The sequence below is a fragment of the Haliotis asinina genome, chromosome 2 (genome assembly GCF_037392515.1).
Source record: "Haliotis asinina isolate JCU_RB_2024 chromosome 2, JCU_Hal_asi_v2, whole genome shotgun sequence".
Lineage (NCBI taxonomy): Eukaryota > Metazoa > Mollusca > Gastropoda > Lepetellida > Haliotidae > Haliotis > Haliotis asinina.
The window spans coordinates 9221962-9243276 of NC_090281.1; the positions used below are offsets into that span (position 1 = coordinate 9221962).

The following is a 21315-nucleotide window of genomic DNA, read 5'->3' on the forward strand; positions in this document are numbered from 1 at the left end:
GCAATCAAGATATGAACTATTTCATATTTTTTTAAATAGAAATAATTGCCCTTGGTCAGTTTATCAGTTGTGCTAATAAAACACTTCCAAGAATGATGGACATAACTTTCCCTCGTGGTTTAAACATTATATAATGAGAAAGTGTTAGCTATCCCTAAGAACAGAAGCACCAGAAACATGCATCATGAACCATTTCTACCTCACCAAATCAGATGACAACTGACCTCAGCACCATCTACTACTGCTACAGTAAACATCACACCCTCATCCAATACTTCTAGCTATCCTAAAATGGGCAAGTTTTCATGACATCACATGATGTTGGCCAAAACCAATGCAAAATAACTATAAACTGCATGCCTTCAGGCACGGAAGTAACATGTGAGGACATTTGCTTGAGTGGAAACCCTTCCATTTTCTCAAAAACATGCCTCATGCAAGTTAATTTTAAAACAGGAAGTCCAATGCTGAAAGCTTCACTCAGCAATATAACAGCTGTATGGTAGTGGACTGTATGTAATCAAGTAGAGATCAGATCAGAAATTTGGATGTTCTTCCAGTTATGTTTCCTTGACCCTCAATCTTAGTCAATCACATGATATATTCTTTCAGTAGGGGCAAAATGAATGAACTTTTTTGAACACCGCTTTTAGCAACATTCCACCAAAATCATGGCAGGGAACACCAGAAATAAACTTCACTCATTGTACTCATACGTAAAACTGAACCTACGTGATCGATATGAAAGGTAAATGCTTTGACCACTAGGCTATGCCACCACACCTGAGCAGGGCATAAGCTCTGACAAATATACTGATCAAATAAAAGAGAACTCACGATTCCAGTCACCTTGACCTTCAAAGACAGCAATCAAATCAGACATAGTCTTGCAGCCTCCCCATTTACATGCAAAAGTACTACATAGCTCTTGTAAATGAGAAAGCCAAAACACGCCAACGGAATAAAGTATCCCAGATTGTACCAGAAACGTTCTGAGTACATTTCAACCATATGTACACCTATTTTGTAGGTCATATATACAGATGAGTGTTTTCCTCATTACACTAAGTGTATGTATAGCAGTCTACAGCAAGTAAGGGAGACAACTCTTCATCACAACGTTTGCGGATATCAATTCACAATGTCCAGCTTACCATTCCTCATCTCCTCTGTGAGGACAATGCCATCCAAGCTTGGAATCTTCTCCCAATCATGCAAGTCTGACTGATCACAAATCCACTTTCTCTTTGAAAAATCTGAAAAAGGTTACAAGATGATGTCTGTATACAGGGGTGGATACAGGTTTTTCAGGAAGGTGGGGTGCACACTACTGAGACAAGAGTCATCAGAAGATATGTGAAAGGACAAATCATCTGACAGTTACCTATTGTGTTTTTAGACCAAGTCTGAATTGTTTCCATGGAATTCATGAAAAATATACATTCCATATATATGTAATTAGAAAAAGTCACCTTTTCAAAATCTGTCTCATATATCTGTCAATATCTTTTGAAAGATATGAAATGGTTTTGGTGTTGTGCTCCAGAAACGAAGTCTGCAACGTGGAACCGAGAAAATAATAAATCACAAAAACCTGTAAATACCAAAAGGCACCACTTTGGGGTCTGCCACACATATCTACCAAGTTTTGCTGACAGATATTAAGAAGTTGAGTTCTGCTCTGGAAACGAAACACACCTCTGACTTTTGAGACTAAGTCCGAAACGTTTCCACGAAAACCAAGAAAATAATAAATCACAAAACCCTGTAAATACCAAAAGGCAACACTTTAGGGTCTGCCACACATATCTACCAACTTTTGCCAAAAAATATTGAACGTTTTTTGAGTTCTGCTCCAGAAACGAAGCCCAACCCTCAATTTTGAGGCCAAGTCCGAAACGTTTCCATAACCGAGAAAATAATAAATCACCAAGCCTGTAAATAGCAAGCGGCACCACTTTGGAGTCTGCCACACATATCTACCAAGTTACACTGAGAGACAATAAGAAGTTTTTGAGTTCTCCTCCGGAAACGAAACACACCTTTGAGACAAAGTCTGAATTGTTGCCATGGAAATCGAGAAACCAAGAAATCACAAAAACCTGTAACTAGCAAAAGGCACCATTGAAGGTTCTGATTGGTATATCTACCAAGTTTTGCAGAAAAAATAAACAACGGATTTGGAGTTCTGCTATGTAAATGAAGCCAATACCTTCATTTTGAGACTAAGTCTGAAACGCTTCCATGGAAACTGAGAAAATGATATGCCACAAAAACCTGTAAGTACCAAAAGGCACCACTTTATGTTCTGACTGATGTATGCAACAGGTTTTGCAGAAAAATATTGAAAGGTTTTTGAGTCAAGCTCCGGAAACAAAGCCCATCCCGCCATTTTGAGACTAAGTCTGAAACATGTCCATGGAAACCGAGAAAATAATAAATCATAAAAACCTGTAAATACCAAAAGGCACCACTTTGGGGTCTGCCACACATATCTACCAACTTTTGCCAAAAAATATTGAATGGTTCTTGAGTTCTGCTCTGGCAACGAAGCCCACCCCACCATTATACTAACACCAAAATGTTCCATGGAAAAACAAAATAATTAAAAATGCCAAAACTGTGTAAATAGCAAAAGGCACAACTATAGGTTGAGATTATTATTATGACATGCCGGGGGAATAAAAAGGTGGTGTACACTTCACTTGCACCCAAGTTTCAATGGTCATTTAACAAAATTTCATGACAAAAGGGGGTTTGCACACCCCCTGCATCCCTCCTCTGGATCCACTTATGGTGTTATTCAAGACAGATCTAGACTTTGGACATGGAAACTGATGGTGCAATTAGCAATTCTGTATTTGAACAACAATAAAAACAAGACAGCAAAACTCTTAGAGGATATTTCAATCATAATATACAATTTTAACAAATTATTGAATATCTGACAAGTCTATTTTTGGCCACATGATCTTAGGGAAACATTCACAGGGTAATAGAGTCACTGCTTAGGCCTCAATGCAGCAACCTGCTCCAGTACATACCTTTCCTGTGGTTGTCCAGCCATATCCGACACAGCTGCAGCGCCAAGGTGGCGTTGTACCGCTGCATGCTGCCGGCAATACCCAGGTGGACTGACTCCCCATTGTTGTAGGAGTCCAGGGAAGGCGTCACGTACAGACTAGCCTGCAGTGAGAGAAATCTTAAACATGTCAACTCCACAGCCAACAAGCAGCAACTGTGAAGATTATAAAAGGAAGCTGGATTCTGACATTTTGTGTGAAAATAATACATTTTTGTGAGAATAGGCCTTCAGCAAGCCATGCTTGCCATAAATGGTGACTATGCTTGTCGTAAAAGACGACTAACGGGATCAGGTGGTCGGGCTCGCTGACTTGGGTGACATGCCATCAGCTCCCAATTGTGCAGATCGATGCTCATGTTGTTGGTCACTGGATTGTCTGGTTCATACTCGATTCTTTACAGTTCATCCATAGAAATACCTTTTTAGCAGTGGGGGTGTGAGTATAGCTTTACACTGTTTCTTATAAATATTCCAGTAATATCACAGTGGGGACACCAGAAATGGGCTTCACATTTTGTACCCATGTGGGGAAATCGAACCTGCACTGGCACAATAACTTCCCATCAGAATGAAACACTAATCATGATTTGTGAAGATGAACCGAATTTTCAAGGACTTATGCATACTACCAGTCATTTTGATGAGTGAGTGAGTTTAGTTTTATGCCGTATTCAGCAATATTCCAGCTATATGGCAGCGGTTTGTAAATAACTGAGTCTGGACCAGACAATCCATTGATCAACAGCATGAGCATAGATCTGCGCAACTGGGAACCAATGACATGAGTCAACCAGGTCAGTGACCACCTGATCCCGTTATTCGCCTCTTACGACAAGCATAGTTGCCTTTTATGATAAGCAAGAGTTGCTGAAGGCCTATTCTACCCCGAACCTTCACGGGTCTCATTTTCATGAATATGTTCTTGACTTTAAAATATTTTCAAGGTAATATTATAGTCATTATTATAGTCATATTATAGTCATATTATAGTCATATTATAGTCATATTATAGTTATATTATAGTCATATTATAGTTATATTACAATTATATTACTGTCACCGGCAAGACAAATTGCACGTAGTAGTAACCAAAATCCACACAGAAATATATGAAGAATCAAAACTGACTGTGATGTTTGTTTGAAAAAGTAAGCACAAGGCAACAAACTTCAGAGCCGGTATTGATCCAGTCTATGAACCAAGTGAAGGTAAATCACCTGGTATGTGACTGGCTGTCAAAACCTTGCCTTCCAAGCAAAATGCAAATAATGTGATACTTTACCATCGTATTCAGTAATAGCAGAAAAACATTATATGTCAACCTTCAAAACTTGTACAAGTAATTATTCGAAGCCAAAAACTGACATAAGAGGTTTAATTGGTAAAATCAGAACCTGTCAAGAAAACAGTGTCATCAAGGGGACTGCGTAACATAACTGATTTACCAGTGTTAACTGGTTCAGGCATAAAAACAGTAAGTATTGTGATAGGCTGATCTTTATAACCAGTATTGTGACATCAATTTGGAAAACTTTGTAATACACAGGAATCTTCAGATATTTCCATTTTTTTAGGCAGTACCTTACCTTTTTTATTTTTGCCTCACATTATTTACATCTTTTTGGGTTATTATGACAAGTCTTTAGTAAAACTTCATCAAAGTGATTCTGTTGTGCTTTTGCTTTATAAATCATGCATGAACTCGATTATAAATATTATTTTTGTTTTAAAGAAACTTCTTGCAATATATTGCAATACAAATCGCAATATATGATTTCACATTGCACTATATCGCAACATGAAAATCTCTGCAATACCTACCCTAGACCTAAATTGCAACAACTATAAGATGTAACAAGAAGACAAAGTAATCTATATCTCCTGCTACGGTCTCATCTTGATGGGACAAATACTGAAACAACTGCATTGCCTAAAGATGGTCTTCAATGGGCGATATGAATAAATATACTAAGATGACCTACCCCTTTCTCCTTTGTTCTGTTTAGAAGCACACTCATGGCTGCCGGAGGTTGGGGAACTGTGACAGCGGGAACATTACGCTGTAACCATGGCAACATAGAATACAGCTATGGTAACAGTTACAGACTTTTGATTCTAAATGTCAAAATTTTTCATCTGTTAATACATGACACATTTAACAGCTAACAACCTCTTCTTATTCATTATAGAACATTTCAGAAGAAAGTGATGAAGGAGCAAGAATTAGCCCTGAATCAAAAGTAAACAATATATATTGTGGAAGCTGTCAAAACCAGCAGCTGTCTAATCTGGTAAACTGTCAACACCAGCCTATAATTTCAGTAACATCTGTGGCTACAGATTACCCATTCAAAATGACACTTGACACAAGCATCAAACATGTTGCCTAAATCATGATAATTTAACAGATTTAATTTAGTTCCAGATTTCAGTGCACAACTGTATTCATTATTACTTTGAAAATCCCTGCTTTCTGCCAAGCAATCTTGTCTATCGTGTCTCCAAGGACTGATGTGTGGTCTAATCCAAGGGAGGTAACTCCACACACAACTGGCGACTGCAGGAAATTAGTAGAATCATATTCTCCACCTATGCCCACTTCAAAAATGGCCACATCAACGTTTTCTTTGAGGAACATGTGGCATGCCATTACAGTAAGGAAAGAGAAGTATGCCGGCATCTGACGAGCATCTGGATCCTGCAAGGAAAAAGGGTGAGTCTGATTGCATTTCCTAAGTTATTGGTAAAGGCAGCAATTGTGTATCTCATTGCCAACCAACTGGGCTAATTTTTCCGATCCACATCCCCTACTTGCCCCTCCCTCCCCACAACCTTTTTTTATTCGTACACCGCCGACAAAAACCTAAAACTTACCGCCTCATCATACAAAATATTTGAGTCTAAAGAACGATGTTATGATTGCAATAAAAATAACAATAAATGAGATTCAAGAACACTATTCTGATAATTTTGTCTCAACTTGGGGTCTTTTCATGGCAAAATGTCCAAATTTCAGGATATTTTAAGCCCACGTAGATTTTCTAACCCCCTTGCCTTGGGAAAATTTATCTGACAGTCTTACTCACGCCTTCAACTTGATGCTTGGTGGTATCCAGCTTATTGTAGACTTCCCAGAAGTACTGGCTGAACAAGTCCTTAGCAACAGGCCTCCCGTTGAGACGGAACCGCTCATTCACAGTCACCAGATGGGGTGAGCTGAAACCATGGCAACACAAGTACAGATGAAATTATCTGACTCGGACTTACAGAGGAGGACCCTAGATATCCCTCACTTGGCTATTTCTAAAACCGATAAAATATCACCACTACCTTTCACTTCAATTTAGTTGTATTTTCTTGTTCGATGTAGAACCATATACTTTTACTGCTGTATGAATGTTGCATGTAAATAATCGATGATTGGTTTGTTGTCCAATGCCACACTCACTAATATTTAAAGGTCACATGCAACCAAAAAATCAAACATAATTAAAACACATTTATCACTTATTCATAACATATAATATACATTGCTGCTTTTAAAAAAACAAATAAACAAAATTATAAGCGTACAATCGCGATTCAAAAGTGCAATATTTTGTACTTGGGCTTACTTCCCCCGAAACGAAGCCCTCGGGAGACCGAACCCAGTCATAGCGGGTGGATATGCACTCAAGTGTAACGACGGCTTCTGATTGGCTGTTCCATTTGCTGACGTGCTGAGGGTTCATTGTGTGTACAGAAAGATGATCTGTTTGATGGGCATTTTAGAAGTATAGCTAGTCACAAGAAAGTAAGATTCTTTATGGATAACAACTTCTTTTAGTGTACTTGATGCGTCGTTTCAGTATGGATTCATATTCTGTTGTCAAGCAAAATCATATACACCAAAAGAAGTCGATATCCATGAAGAATGTATCTAGAGATGTTGGGTTTAGAAAATTCATGTTCTCTGAATTTGCGCTCGATCCAATAAAAAATCATGTCAGTAGAGATAGTAAACTACTGCGTGGCTGGAATCTGTCATTCGTCCAAGTACAAAACAGGACTGGAATCTGAAGTTTGCACAAGTTTCCGTCAGATCCAGTCATCCGAATAAAATGAATGTAGTTTGTTTGCAACCCACAGACATAAAAACATGTCATGTGTATGACACGTGCCTAATTACATAATGTGGCAGACACGGGACTCGGGTGCAGGAGTAAAAAATCAACTTAATTTCTTCATGTCGTATAGTCTGATAGGTGTTAAGTTCAAATTGCACGTGGTCAATGATTGAAGCTGTGTATTGCATGTTGTCTTTAGCAGACAGGCAGACAGACATGTAGGTGTGAATAAACGAGACACTGAGTTTTCTCTGTGACAGAGACTGCTTACCACAATCAACAAGTTGTTTTACGTAACGAGTAGATTATTTACTTGTTTGTGTACACAACCAAGACTAGACTACTGCTCACGACCTCAGACGCTGGGCATGCATACTGTTTCAAGCTCCGCGAACCTATTCACTGCGCATGCGTTATGGACGCAGCGCAGCACAGCTGTTGAAACCAGTTTTCCCCCCAGCGCTGGGGGGGAATTTAGTGAAACGTTTGAACTCCGATTTCGCGGGCTTTTTTTTCATCGCGTTTTTTTCAACTTTACAGGTTGAATTGGCATTTGTTATGATTTATTTCGGTAAGTGCACACCGAAAGGTACCAGAATCTGCAAAGTTGTGTTTTACGTTGCATGTGACCTTTAAGCTACAAGGCAAGTGGCCTGTAAATAAGCGAATCTGGATCAATTGATACAGTGATCAACAGCATGAGCATCAATCTATGCAACTAGGTCATGATGACATTTGTCAACCAAGACAGTGAGTCTGACCACCACACCCATTAGTTGCAACAAGCATGGTATCTGGATATGGCTATCTAGTAACTGACATCACAAGCAACTTCGTTTGTTTGGTGTGCTGTTTAATGACGCACTCAATACATCAATACATGCCAAATCAATAGTAAGATGAGTAGTAGTGGTCCGATGATCGACAGTATCAGTTATAGAAACAAATTAATTAGAAAGAAACGTGGGGAAAAATTTATAAAATTGGTGATTACATTAAATATGTACATAAATTTCCATTATAATCAATAATCATTCACCACTTTGATAATGGATAGTGGACTTGTTTTCTAATTCCCAATGATTACATGTATACAACCAGATATTTCATTATTAGGAGACAGATTTATCAGCCAATCAGAGTGTGTGAAACAGCATCCGGTCAAATATATCAGAATTCTCTACCTCAAAAATGAATGTAAGAGAGTATAAACAACCCCCAGCCTTATCTGAGCTGTTACCATTGACTGATGGCAGCCCAATTATTTGAAATAATTGAAGAAAAATACAGTCCTGACTTTTTGGTTAGTGGAGTGAGTTTTCCAAGAATTAAACAAGTTTTCAAGGCCCTGACAACCTTCAAGATATGTTGCCTTGTCAATTGTGTCAAAGACTATCACATCAGTTCCACACTTGTTTGTGTTCAATTGTGTGGAAACATGATCGATTTCTTGGTCGTTAAGTCACTGTGATCAATCTTCGATTATTTTATTTAATCAGATAACCAGTAGTATTGTGCTCTTTTCATTGAACCTTCAAAATCGGCAAAAACTACACATTCATTACTTACAGAAAGGTATTTTTCTGAAATATTACATCCCATTGCACTAATGAGTGATGAAATCACCAAATATCTGTAAACCCACTATGGGAATAATGGTAACTTTGCCTGAACTCTTACACTTGACATTCATATGATTCTGTGGTACTTCCGTTTCCTTGGTATTTTCTAATGACATAATTTCTCATGAGTCACTCACCAAATTGCGTCACCTATCAATTGTTTACATTCATCGGTAGATCATCATGGGTGTGAGCGAAAAACGTTTGCGTATGTGCAGTCAACTACTAATACAAACTAATGTAACTTTACGTCTAGCATCAGTCTAAGTAAACTTATCCTCAGTACTTTTCGGTACACTCCACTACTGCGTCTAACAAAACCTTATGGCAGGTCGCATCAGGTAACCTTTGAGATTAACCAACGAGAACATAGCTTACCAAATCGAAATAGTGAACATTCGCACATACCTTATGAACTTTTCATCTCGAAAAGGTTCGTACCCGAACGATTCCGAATGCTTCCGGGTGATGCGTACGTACAACCATGACAACGGTGAGTAAACAGTCGTTGACAATGCTTTTTTTGGCAATACTCAAGGATGGCATCTTGTGGAAATATTAGCTAATAGTAACCATGTCAAAGGAAAACCAAAAGCGTATATACTGCAGGTCAAATAATTGTGTTATATGTGGATTTTGTTTGTGGAGAGATCTGTGTCAGTGACCTGAATATGTTGAAAGTCCCTCCGATCCCTAAATAGTATCCGTTGTCTGATTGGTTAAATCTGTTTAGCCATCTCGCGTTTGATTAGACAGTCATTGGTCGCTCAAAGGTTACCTGATGCGACCTTCTACTAGGTTTTGTTAGACTCAGTGGTGGAGTGTAACGAAATACACTGAGACTAAGTTTACTTAGACTGCATCTAGCATGTAATGCACTTTTTGTGTCTTCTTTAGAAAACATTTCCTATAAACTTATTCAGCTTCAAAGTGTTCTAAACATTGCTTGTCTGCTAGCTGATGTAATCAATAAAAATAATCACATGACCTTAGTTGCAATCCCTGTTGTGTTTTTCTAAACTATGGAAGCCTGATAGGGTCATCTCTTAAGTTGCTTTTTCTCATGTTCTAGTTCATGCATTCTGTTGATCAACTATACATATTTTGTGAACTGGAAATCTATGCTGAAAAAATAGGACTATTCTGTTAATTCTAAAATCATCGTCTGTATTACAATTTATCAACTTTGTTATTACTGGAAACTACTTTGACACATCCGCATTGACTGTTCATAACATGTGCGATTGTGACATGCTGTGCACCTGTACGTTGATCTGTCGGGAATACCACAGAAACATATGACGTCACAAGAGTTTGTGCTCGATGACCGCCTGTCAGCTGATATGGACAATGATAAACTTCAGAACGACAAAAGTGACTAATTGACATTAAATGATACAAACGTATGCTGTCTAACTCTAGGTTATGTTCATATGACTTGACAATATCAGTGATCCTATTCATAGTTGTAAATTTCTTAACATGATGGAAACCTATGACTCGAGGGTACTACAATTAGGACTGTGTACTTAACGATTCAGGGATGAAAACGATATGTATTGCAATACGCTTGTTGAAAAACGGTATTTTGACTTGCAATTGGAAAACTTCATAACACTCAGTAAGCTTAGAATATTTCCTTGTTTCACTTGTGCCAAATATTATTCACATTTCTATGTTGTAATGATTAAAAGTTTTTGTAGCAGCTTAATCAAGTATAGTTATTTTGTTGTTCTTTTTGTTTTATAAGTCAAGCATTAACTCAACTAAAGTAGTTTATAGTATAAAAATACTTCTTGTAATATACTGCAATACTTTTCACAATACATGCTATCGCATCACAATATACGGCAAATTCTTTGCAATACCCACCCCAACTAACAATAACAATCACCTGAACATGCCTGTCTTGTAACCATGGTGACGAAGAATGCTCTCACAGAATGCACTGGTTGACCCTTTGCCTTTTGTCCCACTGATGTGAATGACCTGCAGTTTATCCAGGTCTGGTACCTAGGCAAAAATACAGAAACAAGGTTGTGGCTGTTAAAGATCACATACACTCCAGGGGATGCAAATGCATAAATCACTAATTGACATCATGATAAATGAAAACATGTCATTAAAACTGCTCAATTTGATCTGTAATTACGTTAAATCGACCTTTTTGACAACAGTGCACAATTCTCAGCTGCAAACGAAATTTCAACCAATCAGAGCGGCGTGTCTTCGTGATGTAATAGTAGGTATAGATATGAGGGTCTGTGCAGAATTCATCTACTTTTCAAGGGGCAAACTATTTTGTTTACAGGTTTATACAAACCTGAAATCGCGACAGCAGTTGTGAAAACTGAAAGCTCTATGTTCTCACAATCTACTATCATTTAGTATTGTCTCCTGCTTTGCCTAGTATCCGAGTTACAACCCTTGTTTTCATAGACAATTTTGTCAAAATCACTTGGTGTCACAAGGTTGTAATCAGTGTTAGATGGTATAAAACTACACGTTATTTGTTATCATTCACTTGATGCTCAGTTAATGAATTAATAACAGGTATAATTAGTGGTAACGCCACTTAGATTACCAGACAAAGGTCCCCATTTGGCATTTATTGTGTCTGGATTGATCGAAGGATTAACCGATAACACGCTGATTGAATAATTACTTTTATATGAATTTCATTGGGGATTTGTCAAAAGATAGTGTTTATGTATGTACATTTACTAATCTATACTGAATACACTCTGTCGTGTATGTGTCTATGTAAAAAAACACACTTCTCTCAAAGGATTAACTGTCACAACATTGATTGATTGATCATTATTGGCTAACTAAATTACTTTTTCAAAAGAATGACGCACATTATGCAATTAGTTGCCAGGTGTGTTATCTTGGGTGACCAATGAGACTATACAGCAATGTGAAAAACCTGAAACAATACACTTTGTGTATTAGATTGTTGAAAGACACATCACTTGGGAAATCTGCAGATCACTGAAAATGCTCCTATAACCTTAATTTGTTTTTAATTTTAATATTTGCAGTTTGTTTTTATTAAGTTTTGGTAGCTTTCAACAGAATCATTGTTTTCATCATGACTTACAAAATCAAAATTATTTTCTACTGGTAGTAAAATGTGCTTTTTATTGATGCACAATAGGATTTTGAATGACACTGCTTATAACATAACAATTTCACTCTTGGAAGTGAGGTGGAGGGCAATATACTAATACTTGCAATATTAATGTCACTTTGACCCCCACCTTGCTTCCATGGAACAAGTCGTTATGTTACAAGTTGTGTCATGCAAAATCCTTTTGGCCATGATTCAAATACACATTTAACTACTAGTAAAAAGTAGTTTGGATTTTCTAACTCAATGAAAACAAACCATAATCTCAATAATTTTAACAGACTTTTAGCCCGTGACTTCATCATTTTCAAAAATGGTGGCAACCTGTCTGAAGATAAATGCTATTTAAGTTTGTTTTCACCGACTTACAAAATCAAAATCACTTTCTACTGGTAGTAAAATATTATTTTATTGATGGATATTAGGATTTTACATGACACTGCTTATAACAACAATTTCACCCGTGGAATCGAGGCGGGGGCTGATATAATATTACTTACGATAATATTGGCACTTCGAACTTGCGTCCAAGGAAGAAAGCGCTATATTCATGTAAAATCCTTTTGATCAGCAATGTGTAGTAAGCAGTCTTTATTTTATAAACTCGATGAAACTTGAACTCCATTTTCTATCCTGGAAGCGTGGTAGGGGGTATCCGATTTAGTATATACCACAGGCTTCCACAACGCTCGTTATGCACACGCATAGTGACATCATCACCCGATCCCACTGACGGCAACACAACAATTCGGCATGTCTTTGGTGACATTGAGAAATCAGCCAAATGACGAGCTTCCTACACATTTTCTATACAACTAACTGAAAATCATTCCTTCTATGATGTCACTGCAGGGCGATACAGAGTTACGTAACCTGTCTGTGGTTTCGTTTGCAGGCGAGAGAGAAGCTTTCAAGCAACTTTTAAGCACCTGGTATTAATTAACCACAAGTTTTTTAAAAAAAAAGAATGGTGTTCCGTTTATGACTAACCAGAAATCTTTCATATACAGAGGTAAAAAGAGTACCAAAAAATTGAGTTTAGTTGTCCTTTAAGAGAAAAACTGTGTGTCCCTAGAAACAGAACCGCTAATGAGGTTAGGTGTTAATGCACAGTTTATGTTTACTGCACTGAATTCAATGTTACTACCTCTGAATGTAAGACAAAGATATCTCATAAAATTTGATAAAATGGTTGATGAAGCGATATATTTAATAGAAAATGAATACATTTGACCAACTGTAAAGATTCAAACCTATTTCTGCAAAACAAACTGTTTACCAGTGGCACTTTCAATCTGCAGCTTAACTTGCTTTTGGTCATTTCAAATGCCAATACTCACTACAGATGGTGCTGTGTTATAAATTGTGGGTTTCCTGATGGGACCAGGGCAAACGAACCTGATTTCTTAAAATACCTCTGCATTCAACATAATATAACCTCTAAAAATACTCTGACTTACAATGATGATAAATGAATGTTCTTCTACCGGAGTCCCAGTCACAGACACCTTGGTGGTTTTAGATCCTACACAAATGTGTTTATATGTGTAACCACTGCTGCTGTAGAAGGTTTCACAATAAAGTTATAAAGTGGATTTGGCATGGTTAGTGCAAACAAAAATTTCAGATAGCAACACGAGTCACAACCTTGCTAGACAGATGACAAAGATAACCTTTGCCCTTGAATTATGCATTAGCCCAAATATCAGTGAACATGTTTGGAGGTTTGTCACGATAACCCTACAAGTACTGTACCTATCACAATTCCTAAACCATTCCATTCTAAATTTCAACTGGTTTATCATGTACAGTATATCCTACCTCTACATGACATCATTTCAAGTTTTTTTATCATGTACAGTATATCCTACCTCTACATGACATCATTTCAAGTTTTTTTATCATGTACAGTATATCCTACCTCTATATGACATCATTTCAAGTAGTTTATAATGTGCAGTATATCCTACCTCTATATGACATTGTTTCAAGCAGTTTATAATGTGCAGTATACCCTACTTGTATATGACATTGTTTCAAGTTGTTTATAATGTGCAGTATACCCTACTTGTATATGACATTGTTTCAAGTTGTTTATAATGTGCAGTATACCCTACTTGTATATGACATTGTTTCAAGTTGTTTATAATGTGCAGTATACCCTACCTCTATAAGACATCATTTCAAGTTGTTTATCATGTGCAGTATATCCTACCTCCATATCACACTGTTTCAGTAATTTATCATGTGCAGTATGTCTTACCTCTATATCACATCGTTTCAAGTAGTTGATCATGTGCGGTATGTTCAGATGGCGGCGGGAATCTCTGGTGCTGGCAATTTTAGCCAGTGTCTCTGCATTTGACTGAAGAGTATTCAATGTCTGGATGGCATCCTGTAAATAAAACTGACATTAATAACAAGAGAGGCAATGTTTCCAGTAAATGCATATGGTACTCTTGATGAAATGAGTGAGTTGGTTTAGTTTTATGCCACACTCAGCAGTATTCCAGCTATATGGACGCTGACTGTAAATAATTGAGTCTGGACCAGACAATCAAGTGATCAACAGAATGAGCATCGATCTGTGCATTTGGGAACCGATGACAAGTGTCAACTACCAGATCCTGTTAGCCACATCTTACGACAAGCATGGTTGCCTTTTATTGCAAACATAGGTTGCTGAAGGCATATTCTACCCAGGACCTTAACGGGTCTGATGAAATGAGGTCTATGCAATTCCAGCATATGCATATCTTAGTGAGTTGACATACATTTATTTGAACGTGTTAGCAAAATAAAGACCATCTTTTTTTCAATATGGCATATTTCATATGGCAAATTATAACCCTCCCCTCATGCTTGTACATTGTTTTACATTTCTGAGGACCGACTTTCATCTCACAATGCAACCACCCTCACTGCATTGAAACAATAAAACTGCCGAAAATCAAAAGTCAGCTGTCTTCTTAATTTCAAAGTGTTCACCTATTTTCTCATTTCACGCCATATGATGGTTTGTTGAGAACTGCATCTAATCAAAAGAAATGGTGACTGGCTCGGTCTGTCTATGACTATCTCTCTATATCAACTGGAAGACGCCAGTCATAACCTGAGGAATGATCTACTTCCAATGTTGCAGTTTTCCAGATGGTAAACCTCATATGTCTGTGATGAAATGGCTTGCTATTAAAAATACAACAATTATCTTCTGGTAAGACTTTCCAATAGCAGTATTAGGTCAAGTATGACTTTTATGAAGAAACCGAACAAAACATGTCCAGTCCTTTGCCCAAGGGGGAATCGAGTCTGGTCTTTAGTGTCATGAGCGAGCACTACTAGCCTACCACACAATCCCCTGAACTCAAGGATGACGTGCAGGTGATACACTCAACAGTAGCCTCCTAATCGTACTGATGGTTGACAGTCAGTGCGTTTACCTTTTGGCTGCATATAGCAATATTCCAGCTATATGACAGTGGTCTGAAATAATCTAGTTTGGACAAGACAATCCAGTGACCAACAGCATGTACACTGATCTGTGCAACTGGGAGCCCGCCCATGACATGTGTCAACCAAGTCACAAGTCTGACCACCCAATCCTGTTAGTCGCCTTTTGCGATACGCATAGTTACCTTTTGCGACAAGCATTGGTTGCTGAAGACCTATTCTTCGCCAAACTTTCCCGTGTTGATTGTTTCAACATTCTGTAAATGTGTATATCTAATAATACACCTATTCTACACCTACAAGAACACACCTGGAATCTGCCATCCATTGTGACACCTACAACACTCATCGTGACCTCAGTCTGAGGATATCATGCTTCAACATAATGTACACAAACACAAGCCTTAAGACTAGGTATAGGGTTGTATTTAACCTAATAAATGGATGTCCGTATCATTGACAGGATTTCATACTTAGATATGGCATTCAACACCTTAAAATCATGCATACTGGTTACTTTGGAAATCACTATTTATGATTGTAGAGTCAGGGAAAACGATAACCCATCCGATGAATTTAATAAATCATTCTATGAAGTGCTGATAAGGGAGCGTACGGTAATGTTATCAGAAGTTTTATCAATGTAGGCTGCAAGACAACAACCTGTGCGAGTAATGACATGGAGCATGTTTATCAGTCAGTGACAAGTGCTGAGGTTGTTGGTGTCATTTTGGGTATGACAAAGACTAAGTTGATTTATTGTGAGACCTATCACAGATTCAGTCCATCCATGTTTCTTGATTACACATTAAGTCTGTTTCTTGATCACAGATTATGTCTGTTTCTTGATTATACCTAGTCTGTTTCTTGATCATACTTAGTTGGTTTTTTATCAGTTTACTGAAACATAGTTGCCACAGTATGAGTCTGTTAACTGCCAGATAGCAGCAACAGAATCAGTCTAAGAGCTCCAGATAAGGTGAGTATTTGCATATTTTACTTAATAAAAATCACCTTTACTCAATGAATTACAAAACTGCGAGTACAAAAAATGCATGAGAATCACTTAAAACCAAACAGGTTTATAGTACCTTGCATATTTTACCCAATAAACTAAAGTGACTTGCGTATGAATATTTGTCAATGCGCCCGAACTCTACAACAGCATTATCGAATGTTAAGCAATGTCTGTATATACATATGAATGCTATTACCATTGCCACTGTCTGGAGTTTACTGTAGTAGTCATGCCACTTCCATGTTGAGTGTTAAAAAATGGCTCCCAAGTATTTGGTAATATTCAAATTATTAAAAACCTAGGTCTATTGAGAAACATTTATTGTTATATAGTTGAGAGTGCTAATTACCCAATAAGGATAACAAACCCTGTGTAAAAGAACTCAATTCTCTAAACTTGTTGGGGTATACAAAATGCTACTTACTCCTCAAAAAGTGCCATCACTCATACATAAGCAGATATGGGAGTAAATACCCAATAGCTAGAAAATTATCTGTAGCCCTGTCAGTCTGTTTATCATTAGATAGCTGCCACAATATCAGTCTGTTTATCATTAGATAGCTGCCACAGTATCAGTCTGTTTACTGCTAGAAAGCTCACACTGTGTCAGACCGTTTACTGCTAGATAGCAGCAAAAGTATCAGTCGTTTTACTGTTAGATAGCAGCAATGGTATCAGTCTGTTTACTGCTAGATAGCAGCAACAGTATCAGTCTGTTTACTGTTAGATAGCAGCAACAGTATCAGTCTGTTTACTGCTAGATAGCAGCAATAGTATCAGTCTGTTTACTGGTAGATAGCTGTCACAGTATGAGTCTGTTCACTACTAGAAAGCTGGCATGGTGTCAGTCTGTTTACTGCTAGATAGCAGCAACAGTATCAGTCTGTTTACTACTAGATACAAGCAGTTTGTTTTTTGGTGAGAACCATGCCACTGATTCAGTTCCAAGCCATGTCAACAGCTTTGTGCTTCAGTCAGGTATAGTAATTTACAATCCAAAATGCCTGAAAGATCCTGGTATGTACACTATGTCTTCATGGTTTGAGTCATCACATAAAGGATTTATTACAGAAGCTTAGTTGGAGGTTCATGTCAATGGTCAACTGTCGGAGTCATAGATCAACAAATGGGAGCAACAGAGAAATGGCAGACAGTGCATCACAATCTAATTTTTTTTTAAAAAATAGCACATCAATATCTTTTTTTTCTTTTATTTTTTTTCAATTTTTCTCAAAAGCACTGACAGTACTTCTCACTGAATTGATGTCCATTCGCCTTTCAAGTCTTTCCCCTTTGTAACTCCAACTTGCCCTTGGTGACATGTCAAGATTCCTGCCTATTGTCCTTGCCTAGTGCAGCCTCCTACAGTGCAACTAACTTGGTTGGCATCTCCCATGGTATGCAGTTGCTACATTTAGCAAACATCACTCATGGAAATGTTACGTTAAACTTCACCAAAAAAAGAAAAATTGCCTCAGCGTCACTCACTATAACATGGCAATGCAACAAGGACCTATCAGTCCCCCAATGCAGCTGTTGAATGTCTGATTTCCTGTCAGCTTGATGTAGATGTACAGACGTAAACATTTTAAGGAAAAATATATCTGACACATACTGCCCCAAGTGCATAATGATTATAGCAAATGTAACTCACAGAATAAAGAGACATGTTTAACCTACCTAAAGTGTCTTGAAGGTGTTAACTATTAAAACATGGAAGGCTCTCAGACATGGTTGCCACTGTGCTTTGACTACAATTGTTCAAGGCAAAACTGTACCCTATTAAACTGTACATGCTATATGTGAAGCAGCCACGTTTTCAATGTGTTTGACTAACAGGATTGGGTGGTAAGGCTTTAGGACTTGGTTGACACATCCTTGTATCCCAGTTGTGTAGAATGATACTCATGATGTTGATCACTGGATTGTCTGGTTCAGACCTGATTATTTACAGACCACCTCCATAAAGCTGGGATATTGATGAGCATGGTGTTAAACATCAAACTAATCCACTGCAATGTATATGAAAGTTCCTAAAAAAGTAACATCATGCATATTAATCACTCATTTGTTTGAACGTGAACACATTAATACCTGAATTATAAAATCTTTTGCAAAATTTGTGTTTTTCCACCATTCTTTGAAAGACACAATAGACTAACAGATCTTATGCATTACAGATGCATTTCAAATTTCCTTTTCCCTCATTTCCAGGGAGAATGATTTCACATAGAGTAAAGAGGAACTTCTCATCTACACATGACAAAAATAAATCATCAGAAATACCTCAGTGATATCAACGGTACCAACATGACAAGAATTGGTAATTCTCGTTGCTCATTAAAAACTGCTTTGTGGCTAGTTCGTGCCCCTTTTCATAAAGTTTTTAAAAGGCAAATAGCAATATATCATCATATCACCAAATTGTCTTATATACACTGAAGTCATCATCTTCTATTGTTTCCAGTGTCACATACACTAGTCTAACAGTGAATGGATGGAGGGGATCTCTCCACTTGAGACAAAAACTTATTTTATTCAAAATGATTACACAGCAGGAATAATTTTATAATTAACACAGATATAACGACCTGATAGATATAGTGAACTGTTTTAAAAGTCTCGAATAAACCCCTGCATATTTTCCAATAAAAAAGTTGTGAATGACGAATCTCTGTAAGAAACTTAATGGATATACTCAACTGATCTGCAATCCCCCAGAGTCCAGATAACACTAATTAAATGTATGGAGAACAAACTGAGCCAGCTCAATCAATGTCACTACCAATTACCAATTAGCAATGCTCCCTTTAAAATCAGAGTAAAGTGAACTGATTTGTAATCCCCTGCCTTGATAAACTGATTTAAGCAGCGGCAAGGTATCACTGCTAAATCATCAGATAGTGAAAGTTCATTGGTCAACCCTGAGCTATCAGCAATTGGCTAACAAATCTTCATCTCAGCAGACAATGACATTGTTATTACAGAACACTTTAAACACTCGTCTGATGATGACACTGTGAAGGCTATTTCCGATCAGTGCGAAGGAATGTCCAAAGCTGATTCCAAATATGACAATGACGACATGAACAGTGATGTAACAGACCAGGTGCCTCCTTTGTTTGCTGATGCCAATATGGTGCTTCAAACACTCAAGAACTTTCCAGTTTTACAGAAGGCAATTGATATGTCACCATTTGATTCATGTGGAGATTTGAATGAGGATGTATCACTATGTAGTCGGCCATGAGTGGACAAAGTAAGAACACTGACTTTGTAATGAAACAAATGTAACTGTCATATGAATGAATGAATAAACTCAGTAGGAATGTATCGTACTGTATGTCTTCATTGTTATTTCAATGGAATTTTGTGAATAGTGAATTATGGATATATGAAACTAATTTCTGTGGTCCCTTGGAGTTTGTTATAAGGCCAGACAAATTTTATTTCTTGTTTTACAGATCCACCTGCCGCACTTTTTTTCAAGAATAAGAAAAAAAAAACATACATAAAAAATAATTTTTCCCGCTCAAAGAAAATAATCCTCATGTTTTTATTGGCTAAAAATGTAAACTCACACGAAAATTCTTTTTATGTTCTTTTTTTACCCATTTTCACTTCATAAATTGCCAAAAGTAAAATACTTTGAGAATTTAGAAGGAATATTACTTTGACTGGAAATTTTACATTTAATTTTTTTCCTGCCTGCCTTCAGGCTTTCAGAGGACAAAAAAACGTAAACAAGAAATAAAATTGGTCTGGCCTAAAGGTATTTTACTGTAAAGGTAAAAACATTACCTGCTTACATACTTGATTTAGATATTAACTAAGTTGTGTGAAAATATATGTTATTTGCTGATATTCAGTAAACGTGAGTGAGTGAGTTTAGTTTTACGCCACACTCAGCAATATTCCAGCTATATAGTGGCGGTCTGTAAATAATCGAGTCTGGACCAGACAATCCAGTGATCAACAACATGAGCATCGATCTGTGCAATTGGGAACTGATGATGTGTCAAAGAAGTCAGCGAGCCTGACCACCCGATCCCATTAATCGCCTCTTACGACAAGCATAGTCACCTTTTATGGCAAGCATGGGTTGCTGAAGGCCTACTCTACCCAGAGACCTTCACAGGTGATATTCAGTAAAAAATATATATTTCACTCAAGGTACAAAATTCAACATTTTTCACATTTTTCAAACTTACTGGATATTCTTAAAGTACTATCTTTGATGTCCCATAAAACAAAACAAAATCAATGAAATAATAAATAAAATCAGTCTTTGTCTCAGTAATTACATAAAGCGTTTGATCCTTATTCTAAAGTCCATTAGGTGGTTTTGGCTTTTTTTTTACCCTTGGACAACCACATAGCATCATCGAAAATGTGCTAATATATGCATGGTGTGCACATATTGACAATGGGCCACATTTGAATGAAATGGTGACGATGGTATTTGCAACGTATATAAATCCCGATTAATGTTTCACTCAAAACTAACAATATGTGCGGGAAGGATAAGGAAGCTTAAATCCCCTAAATATCTTGGACAGTTTAACAACTTCTATATGCAACTAAAAGACATTATAACAATAAACAGTTCAAATAAAAAACACACCCTCCAAAGACATCTGATAGAAACAAATTTCACCATGCTTGATAAAAGGCTCTTCCGACATGGCATCACATTCAGTTGCCTCAGAAGACAAACACAGTGTGTCATTATACCCTCGACGTTCAGTGTGTTCGTTAGACATCAAGAACTGTTGTTCATTGCTTGTTTACACATGCTACAATATGCAGTAAACCATCGTAACAGTTATGTAACAAGGCACACTCATACAGTCGCGACAATACTCATGTCAACACGTGTGTAAGGTCAGCGGATCACGTGA

General features: G+C 37.3%; 1 protein-coding gene across 3 annotated transcripts in view; it reads right to left on the reverse strand.

Moving 5' to 3' along the window:
• Positions 1-21315, reverse strand: part of LOC137273218 (folylpolyglutamate synthase, mitochondrial-like) — a 28949-nt gene that overhangs the window by 7334 nt on the left and 300 nt on the right. The window contains exons 1-8 of one of the 3 annotated variants that reach the window (XM_067805722.1): positions 21039-21301; positions 14210-14341; positions 10708-10826; positions 6172-6301; positions 5541-5783; positions 5068-5145; positions 3045-3186; positions 1155-1256 (exon numbers count right to left, since the gene is read on the reverse strand). In XM_067805722.1, coding sequence (XP_067661823.1) covers positions 1155-1256; positions 3045-3186; positions 5068-5145; positions 5541-5783; positions 6172-6301; positions 10708-10826; positions 14210-14341; positions 21039-21143 — 1051 coding nt within the window. In that variant the 5' untranslated portion in view covers positions 21144-21301. Of the gene's footprint in view, positions 1-1154; positions 1257-3040; positions 3187-5067; positions 5146-5540; positions 5784-6171; positions 6302-10707; positions 10827-14209; positions 14342-21038; positions 21302-21315 lie in introns of those variants that run through there. The other 2 variants (XM_067805723.1, XM_067805721.1) reach the window with 2 other exon arrangements.